The sequence below is a fragment of the Orcinus orca genome, chromosome 9, assembly GCF_937001465.1.
Source record: "Orcinus orca chromosome 9, mOrcOrc1.1, whole genome shotgun sequence".
Classification (NCBI taxonomy): domain Eukaryota; kingdom Metazoa; phylum Chordata; class Mammalia; order Artiodactyla; family Delphinidae; genus Orcinus; species Orcinus orca.
Window position 1 is genome coordinate 90,386,946 of NC_064567.1, and position 20,581 is coordinate 90,407,526.

Below are 20,581 nucleotides of genomic sequence, written 5' to 3' on the forward strand. Positions count from 1 at the left end.
TCTGCCTCACCTTTGATCTCTAAGTGAATGTCATTCTTCGCCATTCCTAACTTATTCCTTGCAACACATGTATAAGTTCCTGTACTGTCCTTCTGGGCCACAGGAATTTCCAAAGTTCCATTTTCATGTAAAACATAGATATCTTCACGAAGGGCACTCCCTTTAGCGCCTTTAAACCTTCATTATGAAAATGATCACAAACAGGAATAAAAATATTACAATTTGAAGTCAGACATGAAATGCCCTGTTCAAGGTCCAACACACCACACAATCTGCACTACAGTATCAAGGTCAGAGACATCTGGAAGCTGCACAAGCATATTGCATGCCTGTAAATCAGAGGGGTTAATGCAAAGACAGATGTCAAACTGGAGAATTCAGCGATAAATGGTGCTTGAAGAATTAGGATGACAATACAAAACACTTAATTTGTAATTTTCATTATAAGAGATTCATAACTTAATAAACACATTATTAACCTATTTTATCTCTAATAAGTAATAAAATAGACACAGTGAAGACTGCTCTTTTTGACCTTTCCCCCCTACTGTGATGTCTTTGTAACTCCATCTACACGTTACAATTCTAAAGAGATTTTGACTTCAGGGTTACAAGGGTTGTACTTCTGGGAGTATAAATAGGAAAATATTCAGGGAAGGAGAAAAAGAAAGCATGCATATAAAGTATGTCCACATTGAGCTTCCAGGTTAGTGTCAGACGGGAGAAGTGAGGATGGATGAAAAGCCGTGTGAAACTAAGCGTTAATCCGTCTCCTTTGCTAGGAAATTTTCTGCACGAGCATCCGTGTTTGGGCTTTCATCCTACACCTGGCTTTGATCTCACACCAGGAAGTGGAGCCCCACATAGTGTCTGGCACCTGATAGACAACCCATAAATGAATGTTCCAATTTTCTTTCACTCATTCTTTCTGAGCTGCTGTCTCCCCTGGCCTTGTCTCTTTCAGCTCATGCTAAAGCAAGCTGGGAGGGTGGCAGGACTTGTACCACGAGTGGTACGTGAAAAGGGATGGTCGGAAGAGGGAGTGAAAGGATACAGGGGCGCTTGGCTGGATCCAAGCCAGGACACTCAGTGGGAGAGGAACACTGGTAATAGCAATTCTGTTTTTTAAGCTTATGGACCCTGCGTCCGCCCCAAATGATATTTTATTATCAAGGAATGTCCCCCAACCCGTCCCTCTAGACACCATTCATGACGTCCCGGGTGATGTCCGTAGCACTGCAAAATACAGCCGCTTTAATTTTTTTCAAAAACATTCACATATCCCTCTGGGATGGACAAAGCGTGCTGCCAAAGAGGTCATCCATGTGACAGTATTTACCACAGAGTGAGTCGTTAATAAATATTTGTGAACACATTTAATAATTAATAGGATGATGGCTTCTGCCTTGCCTTTTCCCTGTCTGTTCTCTGACTAAAACCCCACATATTGAGAAATTTGAAGGCTTTGGCAAATGTAAATATGACAAACAGGTATGGCCACTACTTACCACTCGATGGTAGGCAGAGGAGACCCAAAGAAGGCACAGTCTAGTAAAGCCGGCCTGTTTGCAATGACTTGATAGAGTGTGTCTGCAGACGTAAGGATTCGTGGTGGCTCAGCTAAAAACGTTTTGGAAAGGTAAAGTAAATATTAAAATAAAATAAACACTTAGGCCCACCTGTATTTTATTGTATTTTTTTTCAGGCCATGACAATTCATGTTAAGGCACAGCCAATGTATCTCTCCCCTTAGCACAGTATTTTAATAACTGATTTCTTTATCTATCTCTCCAACTACACTGTGAGTTCCTTGCAGGCAGGGAATGGGACTTTTTATTGTTTCCTCCCCATAAACCAGCACAGTGTCTGGCACAAAAAATAATGGCCAAATACATTTTTGTTGGACGATCGGCCCATCAGAACCTTGGGGTAATAACCGAGGTGGGTGTGGGGGTGTGGTGGCGAACATCCAAGCCGGCAGAAAAAAAGCAGAATGCTGATGACTCAAAACAGCACCAGAATCAAAACTGCTTCCTGCCCCTCCATCAACGTCTTAACGGCTCAGCTCTTCCTGTGATTTACTGACCTTCATTTCAAGCATGAAGGAAAAAATACCACATATTGGTTGGCTTCCTGACCCTAATTTTGTTTGAAAGGGAACCTACTCCACTTACAGAGGTGAAAGATAATTCCCCGGCATCATGAAAACAATTCTCACATAAATTCTTAACAAATTTGGTATTTTAGTAGTTTTGTCCCATATGAGAAATACAATGTTCACATAAACCCAACCCTTTCAGAATATGTTATGTCACCGTTTTCTAAACATATTGTTATGAATTGATAAATAAATGTACATCGTGACTTAGGTCACGGCCAAACATTACGATTAATGACTTACTTTCAAAAATCAGAATCATGAAATTGTCATTCAACTTGTCAGTTTCTAAGGATGGAACAAGCAATCACATTCAGGTAGGAACAGCAGACCTATGCTGTTTTCCTTTTGAGGGGTTGGACACAATGTAACCGTCTATGAACAGAGCAGCCTCTTTGATTACCTCTACAATGAGGAATTTGCCATTGTCAAAACCATGTTATGAAAGAAAGTTAAGGCCAGACTGTAATTTCCTTTAGGGCAAGGTCTGTATCTTATCCATCTTTGTATATCCCTTACAGCTCCAAGTTCTGTGCCACTGCCTAGTAGATGCTTAATATATCTCTGCTGAATGAATGAAAAACAACAGCGGTCATTAATTTAATTTGTCATGTCTTTAATAAAGGGAGAGCTTACCCAGGACATTTACAAATGCGTTTGCCAGTAAATATCCATATTCGTTAGAGGCATTACACTGATACACCGCACTTGATCTTTCTTGAACGTTTGAAAAAATAATGGTATCGCCATCTATTTTTCTGCTGGGGTCATCAGGGGCAACTGTTTGGGTGTAAAAATAAAAAGTATATATTCATTCCTCTTTGCTTAAAAGATGTAAAGCTTGAACTCTAATTTACAGGAAGTGGAAGACTGATCTAGGTATATGCAGTAAGAAAGAGAAGACCAACAACCCAACAGAAACCACAGTTTTCCTTCCTATAATTTAGTTATCACTTATCATCATGGGTATATGCTTGATAACCATTTAGTTTTAAATGGATTGATTCTTTTCAATATTATTTTGAGAGCCTCAGGGAAAAAAAGCAACACGTTAGGTGTAAACTGCAATACAAATTCAGAAAAACATTACCTTGCTCACGAAGAAATTATGGTTATTTTTGAGAAGGCAAATTATCAAGAGGAGACAGCAAAATCTACTCCAAAAACAGAGAAATCCTTTAGATCATCCAAACCTGTGTCTTTTAAGAGTCTCTTATTGAAACAGATTGATAAATAAATATGTAAGCAAGTATAGGGCTAATAATCAAATGTGAAAGTATGTATTTTCTTGTTTTGACAATTCCTGAGGCTGAAGTAGAAATAAATTATGTGAGATTTCCCTTAAAGGCAGCAGTTTCAGCTAAATCTCTCAAATACTTAAAAAAATGTTAAGACCAGGACTGATCCTTACTGAAGCAGAATGGAACAGGTTGGTAATATAATATATGAGAATTCAGTCCAAGGCATGCCCAACAATTTGGAAGTGCTGTGCTATTGGACAATATTTTCCTTTTTGTGAACACTAAATCTTAGGCTGTGACATTACATGGCTTTAAAAGTAAACTAAGGACTTCCCTGGTGGCGCCATGGTTGGGAATCCGCCTGCCAATGCGGGGACACGGGTTCGAGCCCCGTTCCGGGAAGATCCCACATGCTGCGGAGCGACTAAGCCCGTGCGCCACAACTACTGAGCCTGCGCTCTAGAGCCCGCGAGCCACAACTACCGAAGCCCATGCGCCTAGAGCCCGCGCTCAGCAACAGGAGAGGCCACCGCAATGAGAAGCCCGCGCACCACAACAAAGAGTAGCCCCTGCTCACTGCAACTAGAGAAAGCCTGCGTGCAGCAATGAAGATCCAACGCAGCCAAAAATAAATTTAAAAAAAAAAGTACACTGAAAGGGGTAGTGGGTGTCTGTCTCGGCATGCTGATCAAACTCAAATCTAAATAACAGCACCCATATATTCAGTATCCTGTGATAAATCATAATGGAAAAGAATATGAAAAAGAATGTATATATGTAAAACTGAATCACTTTGCTGTACAGAAGTTAACGCAACATGGTAAATCAACTATACTTCAATAAAGTAAATTAAAAAAATAAATAACAGCACCATTCCTTTTAGACTGCTCTTGCACCCTGAACCACTTAATAGCCTTTACTTTCATTCTAAACATGCTTTTTCCTTTTTTTTTTTTAAAGATTTTTTTGATGTGGACTATTTTTAAAGTCTTTATTGAATTTGTTACAATATTGCTTTTTTTTTTTTTTTTTTAATGTCTTGGTCTTTCAGCCACAAGGCATGTGGGATCTTAGCTCCCCAACCAGGGATCGAACCCACATTCCCTGCACCGGCGAAGTCTTAAGCAGTGGACTGCCAGAGAAGTCCCCATTTTTCCTCTTTGATGGCAGGAAAAGGATGGGCACCTAAGACACATTTATCACTGCCTTTAGACTCCTTTATCACTTTAAAAAGCTTCAAATAGCGGGTTCGTCTGTGGTTTATTAATGAAAATAAATAATAAAAATAAATCAAACTATAGTTATTTATCCTCGTTTTATCACACATATTCAAAGTATCACGCCTACTTGTACTGCATTAGCTTCTACTGATGTTGAACAAGTTACTCCAAACTTACTGGCTTAAAATCACACAAATTTACTATCACACAGTTCTGTATGTAGTTGTATGTCTGACACTCTGACCACAATCAGTAGCTAATTTAGGAAATCATCTTAGATGCTCCAACTAGTTCAACTAGTGATAGGTGAGCCAAGATGCTTTGAGTTGGCATTTTAGCTCACATCCGCTGTTTATGACTCTAATGATTTCAAAATGGCCTTAAGGAACATGTTCTTTCTAACCAGAAGAAAAATACAAGTTGCAATTCCTTTGACAGAGAATAGATTTCCTCAGTAAATGACAGCTGAGGACTGACACGCCACACTAGCCTAGGAAGTGGACTAGTGCTGCAGCCGGCAGCCAGGTACCCTGAGAATGTAGCATCCCTCAGGGCAGCCCGTGTTCCTTGTCCCACATCCCAAGTCTAGGACCATCGGGGGCCTTTCTGACACATAGTCTCAGCAATGTCTTTCCGCTATCTCAGCAAGGCGTGCTGGCACAGAGCAGCATTTCGGGAATCCCTTTCTCTGTCAGTTATCCTTAGCACATTTGGACCCAGCAGTTGAGCACTCAGTGCTGGGCCTCCTCAGGGGACTCCCAGTGCCCACGCCATGTCCATTCTGACTGTACCTCTGTGGAACCAGCAGGCAGTGGAGGGCCAGGAGTCCCTCCAAATTTCTTGAATACTAAGCTCTTCAAAATTACATCACCAGGGCTTCCCTGGTGGCGCAGTGGTTGAGAGTCCGCCTGCCGATGCAGGGGACGCGGGTTCGTGCCCCGGTCTGGGAAGATCTCACATGCCACAGAGCGGCTGGGCCCGTGAGCCATGGCCGCTGGGCCTGCGTGTCCGGAGCCTGTGCTCCGCAATGGGAGAGGCCACAGCAGTGAGAGGCCCGCGTACCACAAAGAAAACAAAAACAAAACAAAACAAACAAACAAACAAATTATATCACCATGTGTTTAATGGGTATAGAGTTCTAGTTTTGCAAGATGAGAAAGTTCTGGAGATCTATTTCAAAATAGTGTGAATGTACTGTAACACTACTGAACTATATGCTTAAAAATGGTTAAGATGGTAAATTTTCTGTTATGCATGATTTTTTTTAAATTGAAGTATAGCTGATTTACAGTGTTGTGCCAGTCTCTACTGTACAGCAAAGTGACTCAGTTTTACACATACATACATTCTTTTTTCAATAATCTGTTTTTGTGTGTGTGTTAGTTTCTGTTGTACACCAAAGTGAATCAGCCATATGCATACATATGTCCCCGTATCCCCTCCCTCTCGAGCCTCCCTCCCACCCTCCCTATCCCACCCCTCTAGGTCGTCACAAAGCACCAAGCCAATCTCCCTGTGCTATGCGGCTGCTTCCCACTAGCTAACTACTTTACATTCCATTATCGTTTATCCGAGGAGATTGGATATAGTTCCCTGTGCTACACAGTAGGACCTGTTATGTGTTTTTTTTAACCACAATAAAAAGTTACCTCACCATGAACATGGAAGACTAGTTCAGTTCACAAAGCCAGTAGGACGATCTTCCCCTAGAAGGGATTCATCAAGCACAATATACACCATTTAAAAGAGCTTTTATGTAGCCCACGGTTGCATTTTTTTGTTTTGTTTTGCTATCAACTCTTTCCAGTGTTATTCTTTGCTTGAGAGGCATCTGAGTGTATCTGCCTTATTTCTGCTAAATGGTGCAGCCTCCAAATCTCTGGGGGAAGAGAAGACTTTTCTTCTCCATCTAGGCATTCTATCCCCTATAAGCGATGTCACTGAGCCCTTTCCTTTAAAAAAATATTATTAATTAATTAATTTATTTTTGGCTACATCGGGTCTTGGTTGCTGTGCACAGGCTTTCTCTAGTTGCAGCGAGCGGGGGCTACTCTTCATTGCAGCGCGGGCTTCTCACTGCGGTGGCTTCTCTTGTTGTGGAGCGGGTTCCTGCCCTGGTCCGGGAAGATCTCACATGCCGCGGAGTGGCTGGGCCCGTGAGCCATGGCCGGTGAGCCTGTGCGTCCGGAGCCTGTGCTCCGCAACGGGAGAGGCCACAACAGTGAGAGGCCCACGTACCGCAAAAAAAAAAAAAAAATTAGTTGGTTTTGGACAAATTCCATATTTAATAAGTCTGTTTTTTGCTTCAAGGAAAGTTAAAAGTAACCTGGCCAGTCCTGGAGGGACAGAGCTTTGGAAGATACTGAGATTAGGTCCCAGGCTCTTTTTGAATGAATTCTTCCGGCTGTGTAAAACAGTAGGTGCCAGGTCTGAAATGCACAGTCACAAATCAGTAACACTGTATTTTGCTGGCAGTTCCCTGGTGGTCCAGTGGGTAGACTCTGCACTCCCAATGCAGGGGGCCAGGGTTCGATCCCTGTTCAGGGAACTAGACCTCGCATGCATGCCATAACTAAAGACACAGACCTACTAGAGCATGGACTTGAGGATATGGGGAGGGGGAGGGGGAGGCTGTGACGAGGTGAGAGAGTGGCACGGACATATACACACTACCAAGCGTAAAGTGGATGGCTAGTGGGAAGCAGCCGCATAGCACAGGGAGATCAGCTCGGTGCTTTGTGACCACCCAGAGGGGTGGGATAGGGAGGGTGGGAGGGAGGGAGACGCAGGAGGGAAGAGATACGAGAATATGTGTGTATGTATAACTGATTCACTTTGTTATAAAGCAGAAACTAACACACCGTGGTAAAGCAATTATACTCCAATAAAGATGTTAATAAATAAATAAATAAGAACCATCAACTACTAAAAAAAAAACTGAATTGTGAAGATCTGAGAATGTGCTACCACATGCAAGGAATTTGGAGGTTTGGTGTGAATATAATTAATGAAGATTTAAAAAAAAAAAGATCCCGCATGCTGCAACTAAGACCCAGCACAGCCAAAATAAATAAATAAAATACATATTGAAAAAATCCACTGTATTTTGCTAACAGAACCCAAGTCTGACCCCTCCCCCTCCTGATCTAGCTTCTCCTTTTACAGTCCTCATGCGCTCTTGGCAGCCAGAGCCCGCAGAGGTGGGAGGAGAGAGTGGCAATGTCCTTAGGTGATTGCCCACAAGTCAGGAGCGGGGAGGCTGTGTATCTGGTACTGTGGTGCCCTGATAATGTCTCTGTTGTGTTGAAGCTGGCGGCAATGTCAGGCACCTGGTGGGGATGCTGCACGATGATACTGCAGAAGCACAGCTATTCCCTGTTCCTGCCCCTTGGCAACTGGTCCACCCAAGGTTTCTGCAGCCGCTTAAGTAGAGGGTGTCAGCAAGCCAGCCTGTGCTCCCAGCTAACTTCTGGGGTCTACTCTAGTCTCCCCTTGAATCCTCACCATGCCAATCCTGCGCCACTATAAATTTTGCTCTTTCCTGCTACCCCTGCCTCTCTGCCACCCTTCCTCCTTGCCCTGTCATTGCTGAATGCATCTGTGGGCTGCAAACTCAGCCCCAGTCTCTTGTTTCCAGAATGGTACCCAAACCTCAAAGACAGTTCTGTTCAGAGGCATCCGAATTCATGGGCAGGGTGGACAGGGGAGAAGCACGAGGCTCTTCGAATTCTACCTACTAGGGGACAGTTTTCTTCTTCATTTACTCCTTTTCCTGGATCAAGAGAGGTACACACAGGGTGGGACAGGTAGCGTTCACTTGGAACGTAGCTGTTTAAGACTTAGTATCTACAAATGAACTTATCTATGAAACAGACTCACAGACATAGAAAACAGACTTGTGGTTGCCAAGGGAGATGGAGGTGTGGGGGAGGGAGGGATTGGGAGTTTGTGATTAGCAGATGCAAACTATTATATAGTGAATGGATAGACAACAGGGTCCTGCTGTATAACAAAGGGAACTATATTCAACATCCTATGATAAACCATAATGGAAAAGAATATGAAAAAGAATGTATATGTACAACTGAATCACTTTGCTGTACAACAGAAATTAACACAACAAAGAGACTTCCCTGGTGGCGCAGTGGTTAAGAATCCACCTGCCAACGCAGGGGACATGGGTTCAAGCCCTGGTCCAAGAAGATCCCACATGCCGCGGAGCAACTAAGCCCAAGCACCACAACTATTGAGCCTGCACTCTAGAGCCCACGAGCCACAACTACTGAGCCCACGCACCACAGCTACTGAAGCCCACGTGCCTAGAGCCAGTGCTCCACAACAAGAGAAGCCGCCGCAATGAGAAGCCTGCGCACCGCAACGGAGAGTAGCCCCCGCTCGCCGCAACTAGAGAAAGCCCGCGCGCAGCAACGAAGACCCAGCGCACCCAAAAGTAAAAAATATTAAAAAAAAAAGAAATTACCACAACATGGTAAATCAACTATACTTGAATACAATTTAAAACTTTTTTATATTAAACATTACAAAAATTTTTCATTAAAAATAAAAAAAAAAAGACAGTGGCTAGCCAAGAAGTCATTCAGCAGAAGTTGTAGGTGGACTATAGTGGCTGAGGGTGGGGATGGGTAACAGCGGTGGCCCTGCAGTACCATCGTGCAGACAGCTGTGAGGGTCCCCCCGAGGCGCCTCAAGCCCAATGTCACCTTTCAGTTCTGAGATTCCGAACAGTAATCCATGCACTTTTAGCTTGGCTACCAGATGTGGAGAAAGACACCTTCCAGGGACACTTCTCATCACCTCGGTATAAATACACAGCACCTGCTCCCAGCACTGTGGGGCAGCCTGGCGGCCAGGGCCCCTGGCTTTGCTGCCAGGCTGCACGGTGTTTCTCTTGTTGCTCGTCCACCAGAATGACTGCTGTGAGGCACGCCAGAGGCCAAGGGGCCCTCGATCTGTAGGCACCGTGGAACTCTGATCCTACTCTGCTGAGCGTCCTGTTTTCCTTCCAGCGTGGACTTAACACATACTTTGGGGATGGAAGAAATGAACTGATTTGGAACCTGATTTGAAAGATTTTGTTCTGGACCCAATCAGATGATTCGGGGTTACAGCAGACAGCTTCCACTTGTCTCCAGGGACCGCTGTCCTGCACCCCCCGTCCCCAAAATGTAGGCTTTTCACTTTTGATCCTCCCCGCCGATATTTCACTTAAAGGGGAGTGTCTATGAGTATAATTTCAAAGCTGACTTTTTAAAGTCTAGTTGACTTACAATATGATATTAGTTTCAGGTGTAGAACATCGTGATTTGATATTCCATATAAAGTTATAAAATACTGGCTATAGTACCTGTGCTGAACATTACACCCTTGAATCTTATTTTACACCTAGAAGTTCAAAACTCATTACAGCTGCAGTTACAGGGTCCCCTGAGAGGCACCACCTGTGCCCGGTTTGGAAGGCTCACAAGCTGAGCCAATCAGGAGGAAAGATCAGCTTCCTTATTTTATCTCCCCTAGTCCTTGTGTCACTGACCCACCTACATCTCCATTTTCCCCTGCTTACGATTGCATGCTGGCTGCGGAGCTTGAGGACTTATCTTTCCAACGTTCCCTGGCTCCCTGGCTTTCCTGCTCAGAAATGATGGATGTCCCCTCCCACCTGTCAGTTTCCCTGACCTCAGGGGCCCATTTACCCTTCCATAAATTGGCACAGAGCCTCTGAGATGCAAAACACAGCGCCAACGTGCTGAGCACGCTCCAGCCTCTATTGCCATTCTGAACACATTCCTAAGAAAATCAGATACTCTACCAAAAAACTTATTTTTCAGTTCTGGGCTTTCTTCCACTTTTTCTCAGTTTTCACCTATTCGTCTCTGAGAGTGGCAACAGCTTCCCAATGCACAGTCCCAAAATACTCTCTGCAGTTTTTCGTGATCCTCATCCTAGTTAAAATTGGGAATGGAAATATCCAAACCCGATTTGCTGGCCTCCTTAGTGTCGGTGTTCTCCCAGGAACACATTTCCTTTTACGGTAGACACAGGCTGTCTGTTTCTGAGGATCCGATAAGGACTGTGTTGTGTGACACAGACTCCTAATAAACACTCATGGAACCGGGTCTCTCACCCCCTCTAGACCTGCAGTGGTAAGACCTTGATGGTGAGAAGAAGGGACGTGTCTCATTTAAAATCTGCCAGCAGCTTTCAGGTCCATCTTAGGGTGAAGACTTGCAGGAAAGCCAGTTTAATGGACCTTGTGGGTATGTAAAAGTGGAACCAATTTTTGATTCTGGCTTGGAGGCAAAATGTGGAGCTAAGCTGCTCTGCGTCATAATCCTAAAGGTTCTCTTTATTGGGGGTAAAGAATATCTTTGCAGATTATTATGCTACTGACTGGGAGAGTGAACCTGAGGCTGGGTTTGAAACAGAAACCGGTTTTCTCTCTCTCTCTCTCTCTCTCTCTGGGTCTAAGAGAAGGTCTGAACTTCAAGAAGGGGAAAATGTCCAAAAATTCACCTCTTAGTAGCAGCTGGTGGTAAGCGGGGTCAAGAAAAAGGAAAGGCAGTAGGCTCCCTGTGAATGGCCATGGGCCTAGGAATCCGGGAGCAGGAAGACGCATTATCCATTTTAAGTTTTCTTTGCTATAATTCCCTTATATTATGCTCAAGCCTTTAACCAAGTTTTGTAAAACTGGTCTTTGTTGTGATTTAGAAGATTGATGGAAAGCCTGTGGTCACACTTTGGGGAACTGTTCCTGGCAGCAGGGGGGCAGCCTGGACAAGCTGGCTGAGAGACAGCTGGAGTGGTCCAGGGAAGGTGGCAGAAGAGGTGACACTTGGCAGCTAGGACCATATAGGTATCGCTCAAGGATGATCTCAGCAATACGGAGGGAGGGAAAACTGGTCAAAGATGGAGCACCCGGCAGAGGACTGGGGTCAGAGGATGTGTTCTTCTTTGGGTATTAAATGGGATGGTGACCTTTCAAGACTGGAGAACGTGGGAACATCTGGGCTCTACTTAGGAATGAAAACCTCTTTACATTAAGACAGTTGTATTTCTTATTCTTGTCATATCCACTGTCTCTATTCCTAGCCTCCCCACCCATCCCCTCCGACTCCTGCGATGTTTCCACAAATCACTTGACATTTTGAACAAAGAAGATAATCTGAACTTTTCAGTGATGTTTATTTCTCACCCTGTCATTCTTCCTATGATCCATGTAAAAAACAGAGGAAATATTGCCAAGTTCCAACCAGCACATACCGTTATGTTAATAGCATAAATGGGACTTCACTGGTGGCGCAGTAGTTAAGAATCCGCCTGCCAATGCAGGGGACACGGGTTTGAGCCCTGGTCCGGGAAGATCCCACATGCCACAGAGCAACTAAGCCTGTGTGCCACAACTACTTAGCCCACGTGCCACAACTACTGAAGCCCACATGCCTAGAGCCCGTGCCTCGTAACAAAGAGAAGCCGCCACTTGCCACAACTAGAGAAAGGCTGCGCGCAGCAATGAAGACCCAACGCAGCCAAAAAAGAAAAAAAAATAGCTTAAACGATGCGTCATAATAAATTATATCTAAAGGTAGTAAAATTAAAATCTAAAGGTAATTTCGTGCCTCTGTTTAACTTATATATGGCTTCCTCCCTTAAGCCAAGTTATTTTATCACCATTTGTACCCTGTGGAGATGTCACTACGCTCCGAAAATATACTGCAATTGAAGCCACTCAAGGAAACTTACTTTCTATGGGGACTCCATTCAATAACCAGCTAATTCTGGGTTTGGGGTTGCCATTAGCTCTGCAGATCAGGGTTCCATCCTCTCCTGGGGACAGCACAAGATTTTGAGGTGCTATGATCCAGTACGGAGCCGCTTTGTGAGGAAAGGAAAAAAAACCCACAAAAAATTGAATCAAATAAGTTATTCTAGCAAACTGAACTATCTTAATAGAAAGAAGTATTTTGCAAAACATTTGTTAGTTTCATTTTTTTTAGAGTGAATCGATTTATGCTTCAAAGAACACTTCAGATTTTCAGAAGAATGTTGAAGAAGACTCAGTGACATCTATGTATTATTTCTAGAGCCTTTTGATTCAAATATCGTCATCTTGTTTTACATTACGTTAATCAGACATCGAAGAGGTAACAGATTTCTCTAACGGTGTAGAGGAATTTACAGGTACAGATAGGGCTAAGAAACGTGAATTTAAAATCTGAGCCCTGTAGAATACATGCAATTATAAATCTGAGCCCTGTAGAATACATACAATTATAAAATTGGGAAGCAGTTTTTAAAGCTTTGCAGTTTTGGAAAGCTGCCAAGTTAGTATAGCGTGTTCTTAGAAGCCCTTCATCAGCTTTCTCTTACAAAACCATGGAACAGATACCAAAACAAGAAATTAACATTGGATACCATCAGCTCAACTACACACTGTATGAGGAGTTCCCCAATTTTTCCCCTAATGTCTTATTTCTGTCTCAGGACCCTGTCCTGGACACCACATTGCGTTTAATTGTCACATCTTCTTACTTAGTTTCCTCCGATCTGGAAGTTTCTTGCTCTTTCCTTGTTTTTCATGAACCCGAGACTTTTAAAGACAACTAGTCAGTTATTTTGTAGAACATCTTTTTTTTTTTCTCTAAATAATCAAGGGCTTTTTGGTTATTTTTTGTAATAAGGAACATCCTCTTTTCATCATTCTCAGGACAGAAATGGAGAAAAGTGAATATATGTCAGTGTTAGTCATAAGTGTTACGTATCAATGTTAATTACCAGCCCAACACTATAAGTTCTCCATCATCTCTCTTTTTCTCATGAAGAGTTTCTTCCTTGAACATCCTTCCAGACTTACAAAGGAGAACTAGTCAACTGAATTCTTTCAGGGATAAATCAAGCTTACTAAATTGATTAATCTTTGTATTTCTCCTAAGGTATGTTCTCTACTTCTTATCTGTAACTAAAATATTTTGTGAAACATTTTCAACATGCACTCATTCCTAGAGAATGTTTCTACCAGTGACTACTGAATTCTCCTACAGATCAATGGGAAGGTTTTAAGTGAACAAAAGCTCTTCCATCTAAGGTCAAATTTGGTGATTTCTGAGTGAAGAACTCCTGAATTTTTAGATTATAATCACCATCCAACCACCGCCATCAGTATCATCATAATGACTTCTTTTTATTAAAAAAAGGTTATACTCCATTTACAGTTATTATCAAATATTGGCTATATCTCCCGTGTTGTACAATAGATCCTTGTAGCTTATTTTAAACATCATAGTTTGTACCTCTTAACCCTCTACCCCTTTACTGCCTCTCCCCACTGGTAACCGCTGTTGTAGACGTCCATCATATCTGGGAGTACATGATACTGACATGGCTTATGAATGGTTATATTAACCTTGATCACTTGGTTAGAGTGATGTCTGCCAGGTTTCTCCACTGTAAAGTTATGATTTTCCTGCTTTCCATGTTCTATTCGTTAGAAGCAAGTCCAGCCCTCACTCAAGGGGAGGACAGTTAAGCTCCATCTCCTTAAGGCACGAGGAGCAAAGAATTTGTGGACATATATTAAACCTGCCTCAGTAATTAATTTTTGGGGGGTGAGGGGAGAAGAAACACTTTGAGGCTATGCAAATATCCTGTTTCTCCTTAAAGTTCCGTCCCGTAATTTTAGCATTCATCACTAGCTCTTGCCTACAGCAGTTATAACTGTGGGATTCTAACTGTGATTTCCTATTTCCTTCATTCTTTCTACACTTATTAATTGGAATCCTCTACAAGGAAGATCCGAGGGGGTGAATTTTTAACCTGATTTAGATGCACTATAAATAGCAACGAGAAGAGATTCAAGGTGCCATGTATGTTGATATAAATTACATTATTATCGAATATAATCAAAGGCATTTGATTGAAGACTCAGGGATTCTCAATGGAGGCAAGAGCCATGTATTTTAGACAATGATATACCTTTAACTGTGACAGAAATGATATGATGGATGGCTCCTAGTGCATTTTTGGCTATACACTGGTAATTCCCAGAGTCTGCTTCTGTAACCTGAACAATCTGCAGAGTTTTCTTAAAGTTCCTATAAAATGTCCGGTTGATGGGGAGTGTTCCATCTTCTTTTATCCAGTAAATAATTGGGGTAGGCCTGATAAGATGAATAAACAATAACATTACAAGAAAAGAAGTTCACCTAGCTGCTTTTGAGGGTGATTTTCATGCGAGCTTGTCACAAACATAAAGATCATGAGGAATATATAGAGATTTTACCTAGCACCACACTTTCCTGCGTCATGCTCAAAACCTTACACTTCAGTCTGTAAGTTACCATTTTCACACAAGCAGAACTGTCCTAATTTACGGCACACTGTGAACTTGGACTTCAGGGATCTGGTGAGAATGGCAGCAAGACTTACTTGACTGAAGGGACCTAATTATTTTCTTCAAAGTTCTGATCAGTGAGGCACTCTTGGAAAATTCTGCATGTAGAGACTAGAGGCACTCTTGGAAAATTCTGCATGAAGGGACTATGTCAATCAAAAGAATGACCATGAAATTAATGACACCGAGTTATGCTTTTTTTATCAGCTAGAGCTAAAAATGCCAGAGAAAGAGCTGATATACATATTTGTGCCCATGAACTTTTCACACATTTCCATTTCAAATGGAAGCACCTCCCTATCTTATAACAGGCTATCTGATGAAGTGATTAGAGGAATCGTGCTCTTACTTTAGTTTCATTATTAGTGATATTTTAAAATACCAATTGACAGAAGCAGGCCCAACTCATGTGTTACTCATACCATTTCTCACCTATGTTTCTTATTAAATCATGAACTATAGAGGCAGATGAAAAGCCAGACATAGGCTTAGAGTTAAAAGGTCTGCTTCAAAATCCCAGCCTTATCCCTAAATTGCTCTCTGATCTTGGATCCCTGACCCTTTTGGGCCTCAGGTTTCTCTGTTGCCTTAATGCGCAGAATGATGCTTGTTTTGATCTGGTGACTTGAGAAGGTTTTCATGAGGGTAAAATAAAAATCCATTCAATACATTTACTGAGACTAAATTATAGACCAAGCACCGAGTTGTGTGTTGGGAAGATAAAGATAAAAAACAGAATGGTCCACGCCCTCAGGAAGATCACAATGTATTTATCATTAGAAATGCAAGTGGAATTAATGGATTGTAGGATTTTTTTCATTTGTTTTGTCGAATAAAAATAATTGAACAGATATATTTGAGGAACTGAATTGTGAGTAGTGTGATTTCCCGACACGGCCAGCAGAGGCCTCCATGCGCCTCCGGAGGTAAAATTATTCCTGGAGGCCAATTCTGGGATTCTAGGAAGGAATGTGGACTTGGAGTCACCAGGCCAAAGACAGCACAGATCCTAACACGTGATCACAACATGTTTCCGAGATTCCAATCAATGTTTTCAGCAAATGTGCCTTATCAGTAGTACTTGCTCTGTGTCCGGCATAAGAGGGAACTACATAGAGAAGCTTGCCTTAAACGTTTTCCTAATATGGGACTCCTGTCAAGGGCACGTGTGTTCTGGGGGTGGCGTCAGTTTTGAGGTCTGCACAGATGAGACATCTGCAAAGAAGCTGGGCTGGTGACTGGTCACTAGGAAGCAGGGGTTGGGACAGTGTGCCAGGTGGGTTAGGTCCTGTGAGGCCATGTTTGCCTCTGCTGTTAGGAGAACAAGCCAGGGCGAGATTGCTAGAGGGATGTGAGAAACTCATGGTCAAGAGCTCCGTTGCCCTGCTCATAGCCAGCAGACCCAGAGCTGTGAACCCAGAGCCGAGCCGCCCAGCAGATGCACAAACAGGGTCAACTGAAATCAGTCAGATCTAGCCTGTTACAGCACAGCTGCCCTGCAGACCTGCAGACAAACGATCAGTGATAAACAGCTATGGGTTTTAAGGCACTAATTTTTGAGATGCTTTGTTAGACAACAGTAGCAAAATAATAACCTGAATTACATAATCAGAGCAGTCAGAAGGTGATTACTGATACTTATCTCAAAAGGAACACTATTAACAAAATATTTTAATAACATGAAATTTATATGGCCTGTTTTGGAAGGAATTATCACATTTTTCTTGATGCTTAATGGAATCAACATAAAACAATGACTCTTGTTATGATATTAACGCCTCTCTACCAATCTACTATGTTTACATAAGAAGTGGACATCAAGACAGACAGAGTTAACTCACAGCCCTTCTGCAATGCACTCAAGTGAAAGGACATTTCCTCGTAATTCCTCTTTGCGGCTTGCATTGCCTTCTGGAGTTAAAAATGTTGGTGGCCTCTCTCTATGTGATTTAGCTGCAAACGAGAAAATCAATATGCATTCAGAGTTATGAACACGGATTTCTAGAAGCCCCGTTCACTGTCTAAGAACCTAATCCCTTTGCAAATCCATTTAGCATTTGATTGGGAAATCTGGTAAACAGACACACTCTTTGCCTTGCAAATAGCCATCACTCACTCAGCCGGAAGCAGAAAGTATTCTGGTTGCACCACAAGCACTAATAATAAGAACTTTTTTCCTCTTGTACATTTCCCTAATTTGGGTTAGGGTCCTATGAATTTCTGGTGAGTTGGCAAATTTTCAAAATGTAGACATAGAGAGGAAAATCATGTTATCAAACTATCTATCTCTTAAGATGAGTGTGCACGTCAAATGGAAAATGAGCTGTCTGGAAGATAAGGTGATGGAAGGGGTATTTTGCTTTACCCTAGGGACAACATTATAGTCAATTCCATTGACCAATCGTGAAGATAAATCGTGATGGACATCTAACATATCAAAACTGCAAAGTTTATGGAAAACAAAACAAAACACAACTAGAAAGTGACTGCAGAGGTATGGCAAATTGTGTGTCATAAATTAAGGGTGGACTTAAAGCAATTGAAATGGGTTTCCTCGACAAAAACGTAAAAAAAGGGCTCAAGTCAGAAATCTCAGGAAGATACCTACAGACTACCTTCATGTTTTATGTAGTCCTTGCCTAAATGTGGCCTTATCTCCTGATGGCCTCTCAGAAAAACTTAAAGTCGAAATCATACCATCTTGAGGTTCTAAGAGCCCTTTACAGTGTTCAACACTTTAATGTATTATCTACTTGATGCTCATAAAAACTGAAAAGGTAACATATGAATTCTTCTCATTTCTCAGAAGAAAAGACTGAACACCAGAGAAGGTATTACTGGAGATAAATTAGAGTTTTCCTTAGATTTTACTGCTCTGAAATCACTTTGGGAATGATTTTGAGACCCATATTTTTCAGGAGGATTTTAACATAAAATAAAATAAGGTAAGATAAAATAAAATAAAATAAAATAAGGCAGGAGTTGTGATCTGTTTACTCTGGTCATTGATAGTACCTTAATGTTTTTTACTTCATATCTCAAAGGTAAAAAATTAATACAGCAGAAATTCTGCCTTATAGATAATTAAGAGGACCCCATATCCAGAACCCATAGTTTTCAGGTATAGACTCTATACCTGAGAGCCATATTTCCGTTAAGGAAATCAAATTCTTTTCTTTTTAAAAGAATGAAGTTAAATCCTCTATTTTTAAAAAGATTACTTCCACTGAAGACAGTCACTCGATTTTAAACAAAACTAAGAGAAATACTATTGCTAATTATATGACGTTGATAAGGTCATGTGAAAACAGATGGAAATACGATGATTTACTATCAAAATCCACTTAATATTAATTGCAGAAAGTTTACTAAGACTTTGACGTTAGTATTTTAGCAGGTTAACGCACCTTGCCAACTCTTATTTAATTCATGAGAAAAGCTTATGAGCCAGACAAAATATGAAAAATGTAATTCTGAACATACACGAAAGATTTTTTTTCCAAATCTCGTGGAATGGTTCTTTACATGAAAACAGTTATAGTAACTTTCATTATTATACATACAACATGGAACACGTTTTAGTGACATGTTTGAAAGCTCAGAGCTAAACTTCATATGAAACATACATTGATTTTAGTGGTATTAAACATGGAACTAGGAATTTCATAAAGAAATAAGGTTAAACAGCCATGGAGGTGAAGTTAGTGAACTAAATTCTACAATGAAGGAGACATATCAGTTACAATCACCATAACTCACCACCATAAAACTCAGTGTCACTCAAATTAGCAGCTATAGTGTCATTCAATTCATCCACTGAAATAAACAGAATATTATGAAGAATGCAAAAAGTAGGGGGCAGGGGATTGTAAAAAAAAGTATTGGGCAACAAAAGCAAACATATATACCTATGCTGACCGAGTACCATCCCTACCAAGTAAAAACAGTGCTTTACATTGTATAGAACTATTTCATTAATTCACTCAGCCACCCCCCAACCAGTAATATGTGAATATATAACCGAAGCAGCAGGACTCCCAATTAAAGGCATCGTGGAGCATAAAGCACTCACAAATGCTCAGAACACTAAGTAGATTCAGGAAGTTACCATGGCAACAGTAATGGTATGACAGCAAAAACTGTAAAATACAGTATTTAAGGTAGGCAAGCTCCTTATAATATTGATACATATGCCAACACTTTAGCGACTATTCACAGGTACTTTCCTGATCAGTGAACCTGTTTACTTCAAAGCTAGTAGGATTTAATAATTCATACATTTGCACACATTTGTAAACATCATGGAAAGAGAGTTTCTGGAAACTGAACTCTTACCTGAAATCACCTTCACAGAAATAGGTTGCTTCTGCTGTATGGTTTGAGTGTGATTAAATCGTGCGTAACAGATGTAGTCTTCCCGGGTATCCTCTGGGAGCACATTGGAAAAATAAAGGTCTCCATTCAGACCCTGGGAAACTCTCTCACTCTGTGGAAGTCTTTGAAAGGCTGGAGAAAGGCGGAGAGACATCTAGATCATTCCATCACAAAGTAGCCACTTTCCAAATTAGTGAGATAAATGTATCTACTAATAACTAGTTCTGTGAACTTCACTTGAATGTTTTTTTTTCTCTATAAAGATCTTTGAGTAAAAGCAAATAACTGTAAAAAAAAAAAAAAAAAAAAAGACACATGTATTAAAACTCCAATTGTACCTGCCAGACCCTCATTTCTCTGGAGTGGGTGTAGAGGTGAGATTAGAGTTGTCCAGTGAAGGGTTTCATGAAGCAAGCATAAACCAAAAAATGTTTTACAGAGAGTTTGCATGACTTTTCTTAACATTTAAGTTAATCCCTAATTGTTAATCATAGATACACACGTATCTCAGAAAGTGCATTATGGAAGCTTGTAAGGATGTTAACACGGGTTGCATCTATTGCAGTACATACACAGTCAGACACCTTATACTGTGACAGCACCTAACTGTGATGAACTAGGTCCTGGGCAAGGTGTCAGGTGGACCCGGTTCCCTGCCCTGAGCTTGGGATCTAACTGGAGATCAAGCAGCAAACAGGCAATTAACAGCAGGGTGTAATGCTGCAGACGTGCCACTCAGAGGCCCCCCACACCCAGCCTCCCTCACCTCCTCTACTTTTTCTTTTTAGTGTTACCTATCACCTTCTAACAGACAATGTACTTTACCTGTCATGCTTATGGCTTATAGCCCGTCTCCCCGCACTAGAATTTAAGTTCCAGAAGGACGGAGACCGTCATCTGCTTTGTCTACTGTTGTAGCCCTAAAAAATGCACCTGGCCCCTCACAGAAGCTCCAAAATGAAATGAATAACCATCAGCATTCTGACTTTCCAGTTTCACATTTAACAACCGACTTCTCCTCAGGCCCAAGGAACAGTCTAGCCTCAGGCGTGGAGGGGGGATTTTCTAAGGCGATGAGGAACTCAGGGAGATGGGACCAATGATCTATGTGTGAACTGACACTTGGCTGGCTAGCATGACTCAGGAAGCATCTGACTCAGTTCACTGGGAGAGTTCTTCAGCT

The 20,581-nt window shown here is 41.7% G+C and overlaps 1 protein-coding gene across 21 annotated transcripts in view; it reads right to left on the reverse strand.

Annotated features, from left to right (window-relative positions):
- NRCAM (neuronal cell adhesion molecule) overlaps positions 1-20,581 on the reverse strand; it is a 495,304-nt gene that overhangs the window by 229,517 nt on the left and 245,206 nt on the right. For 16 of the 21 annotated variants that reach the window (XR_007479278.1, XM_004263345.4, XM_012534781.3 and 13 more), the window contains 8 exons: positions 19,360-19,530; positions 18,784-18,840; positions 16,866-16,977; positions 14,607-14,791; positions 12,378-12,509; positions 2,795-2,938; positions 1,509-1,620; positions 11-177 (listed from right to left, as the gene is read on the reverse strand). Coding sequence is in view for 20 of the 21 variants with exons in the window: in XM_004263345.4 (XP_004263393.1) it covers positions 11-177; positions 1,509-1,620; positions 2,795-2,938; positions 12,378-12,509; positions 14,607-14,791; positions 16,866-16,977; positions 18,784-18,840; positions 19,360-19,530 (1,080 nt within the window). In the remaining variant the exon portion in view is untranslated. The remainder of the gene's footprint in view (positions 1-10; positions 178-1,508; positions 1,621-2,794; positions 2,939-12,377; positions 12,510-14,606; positions 14,792-16,865; positions 16,978-18,783; positions 18,841-19,359; positions 19,531-20,581) is intronic. The other 5 variants (XM_033438788.2, XM_004263346.3, XM_004263344.3 and 2 more) reach the window with 1 other exon arrangement.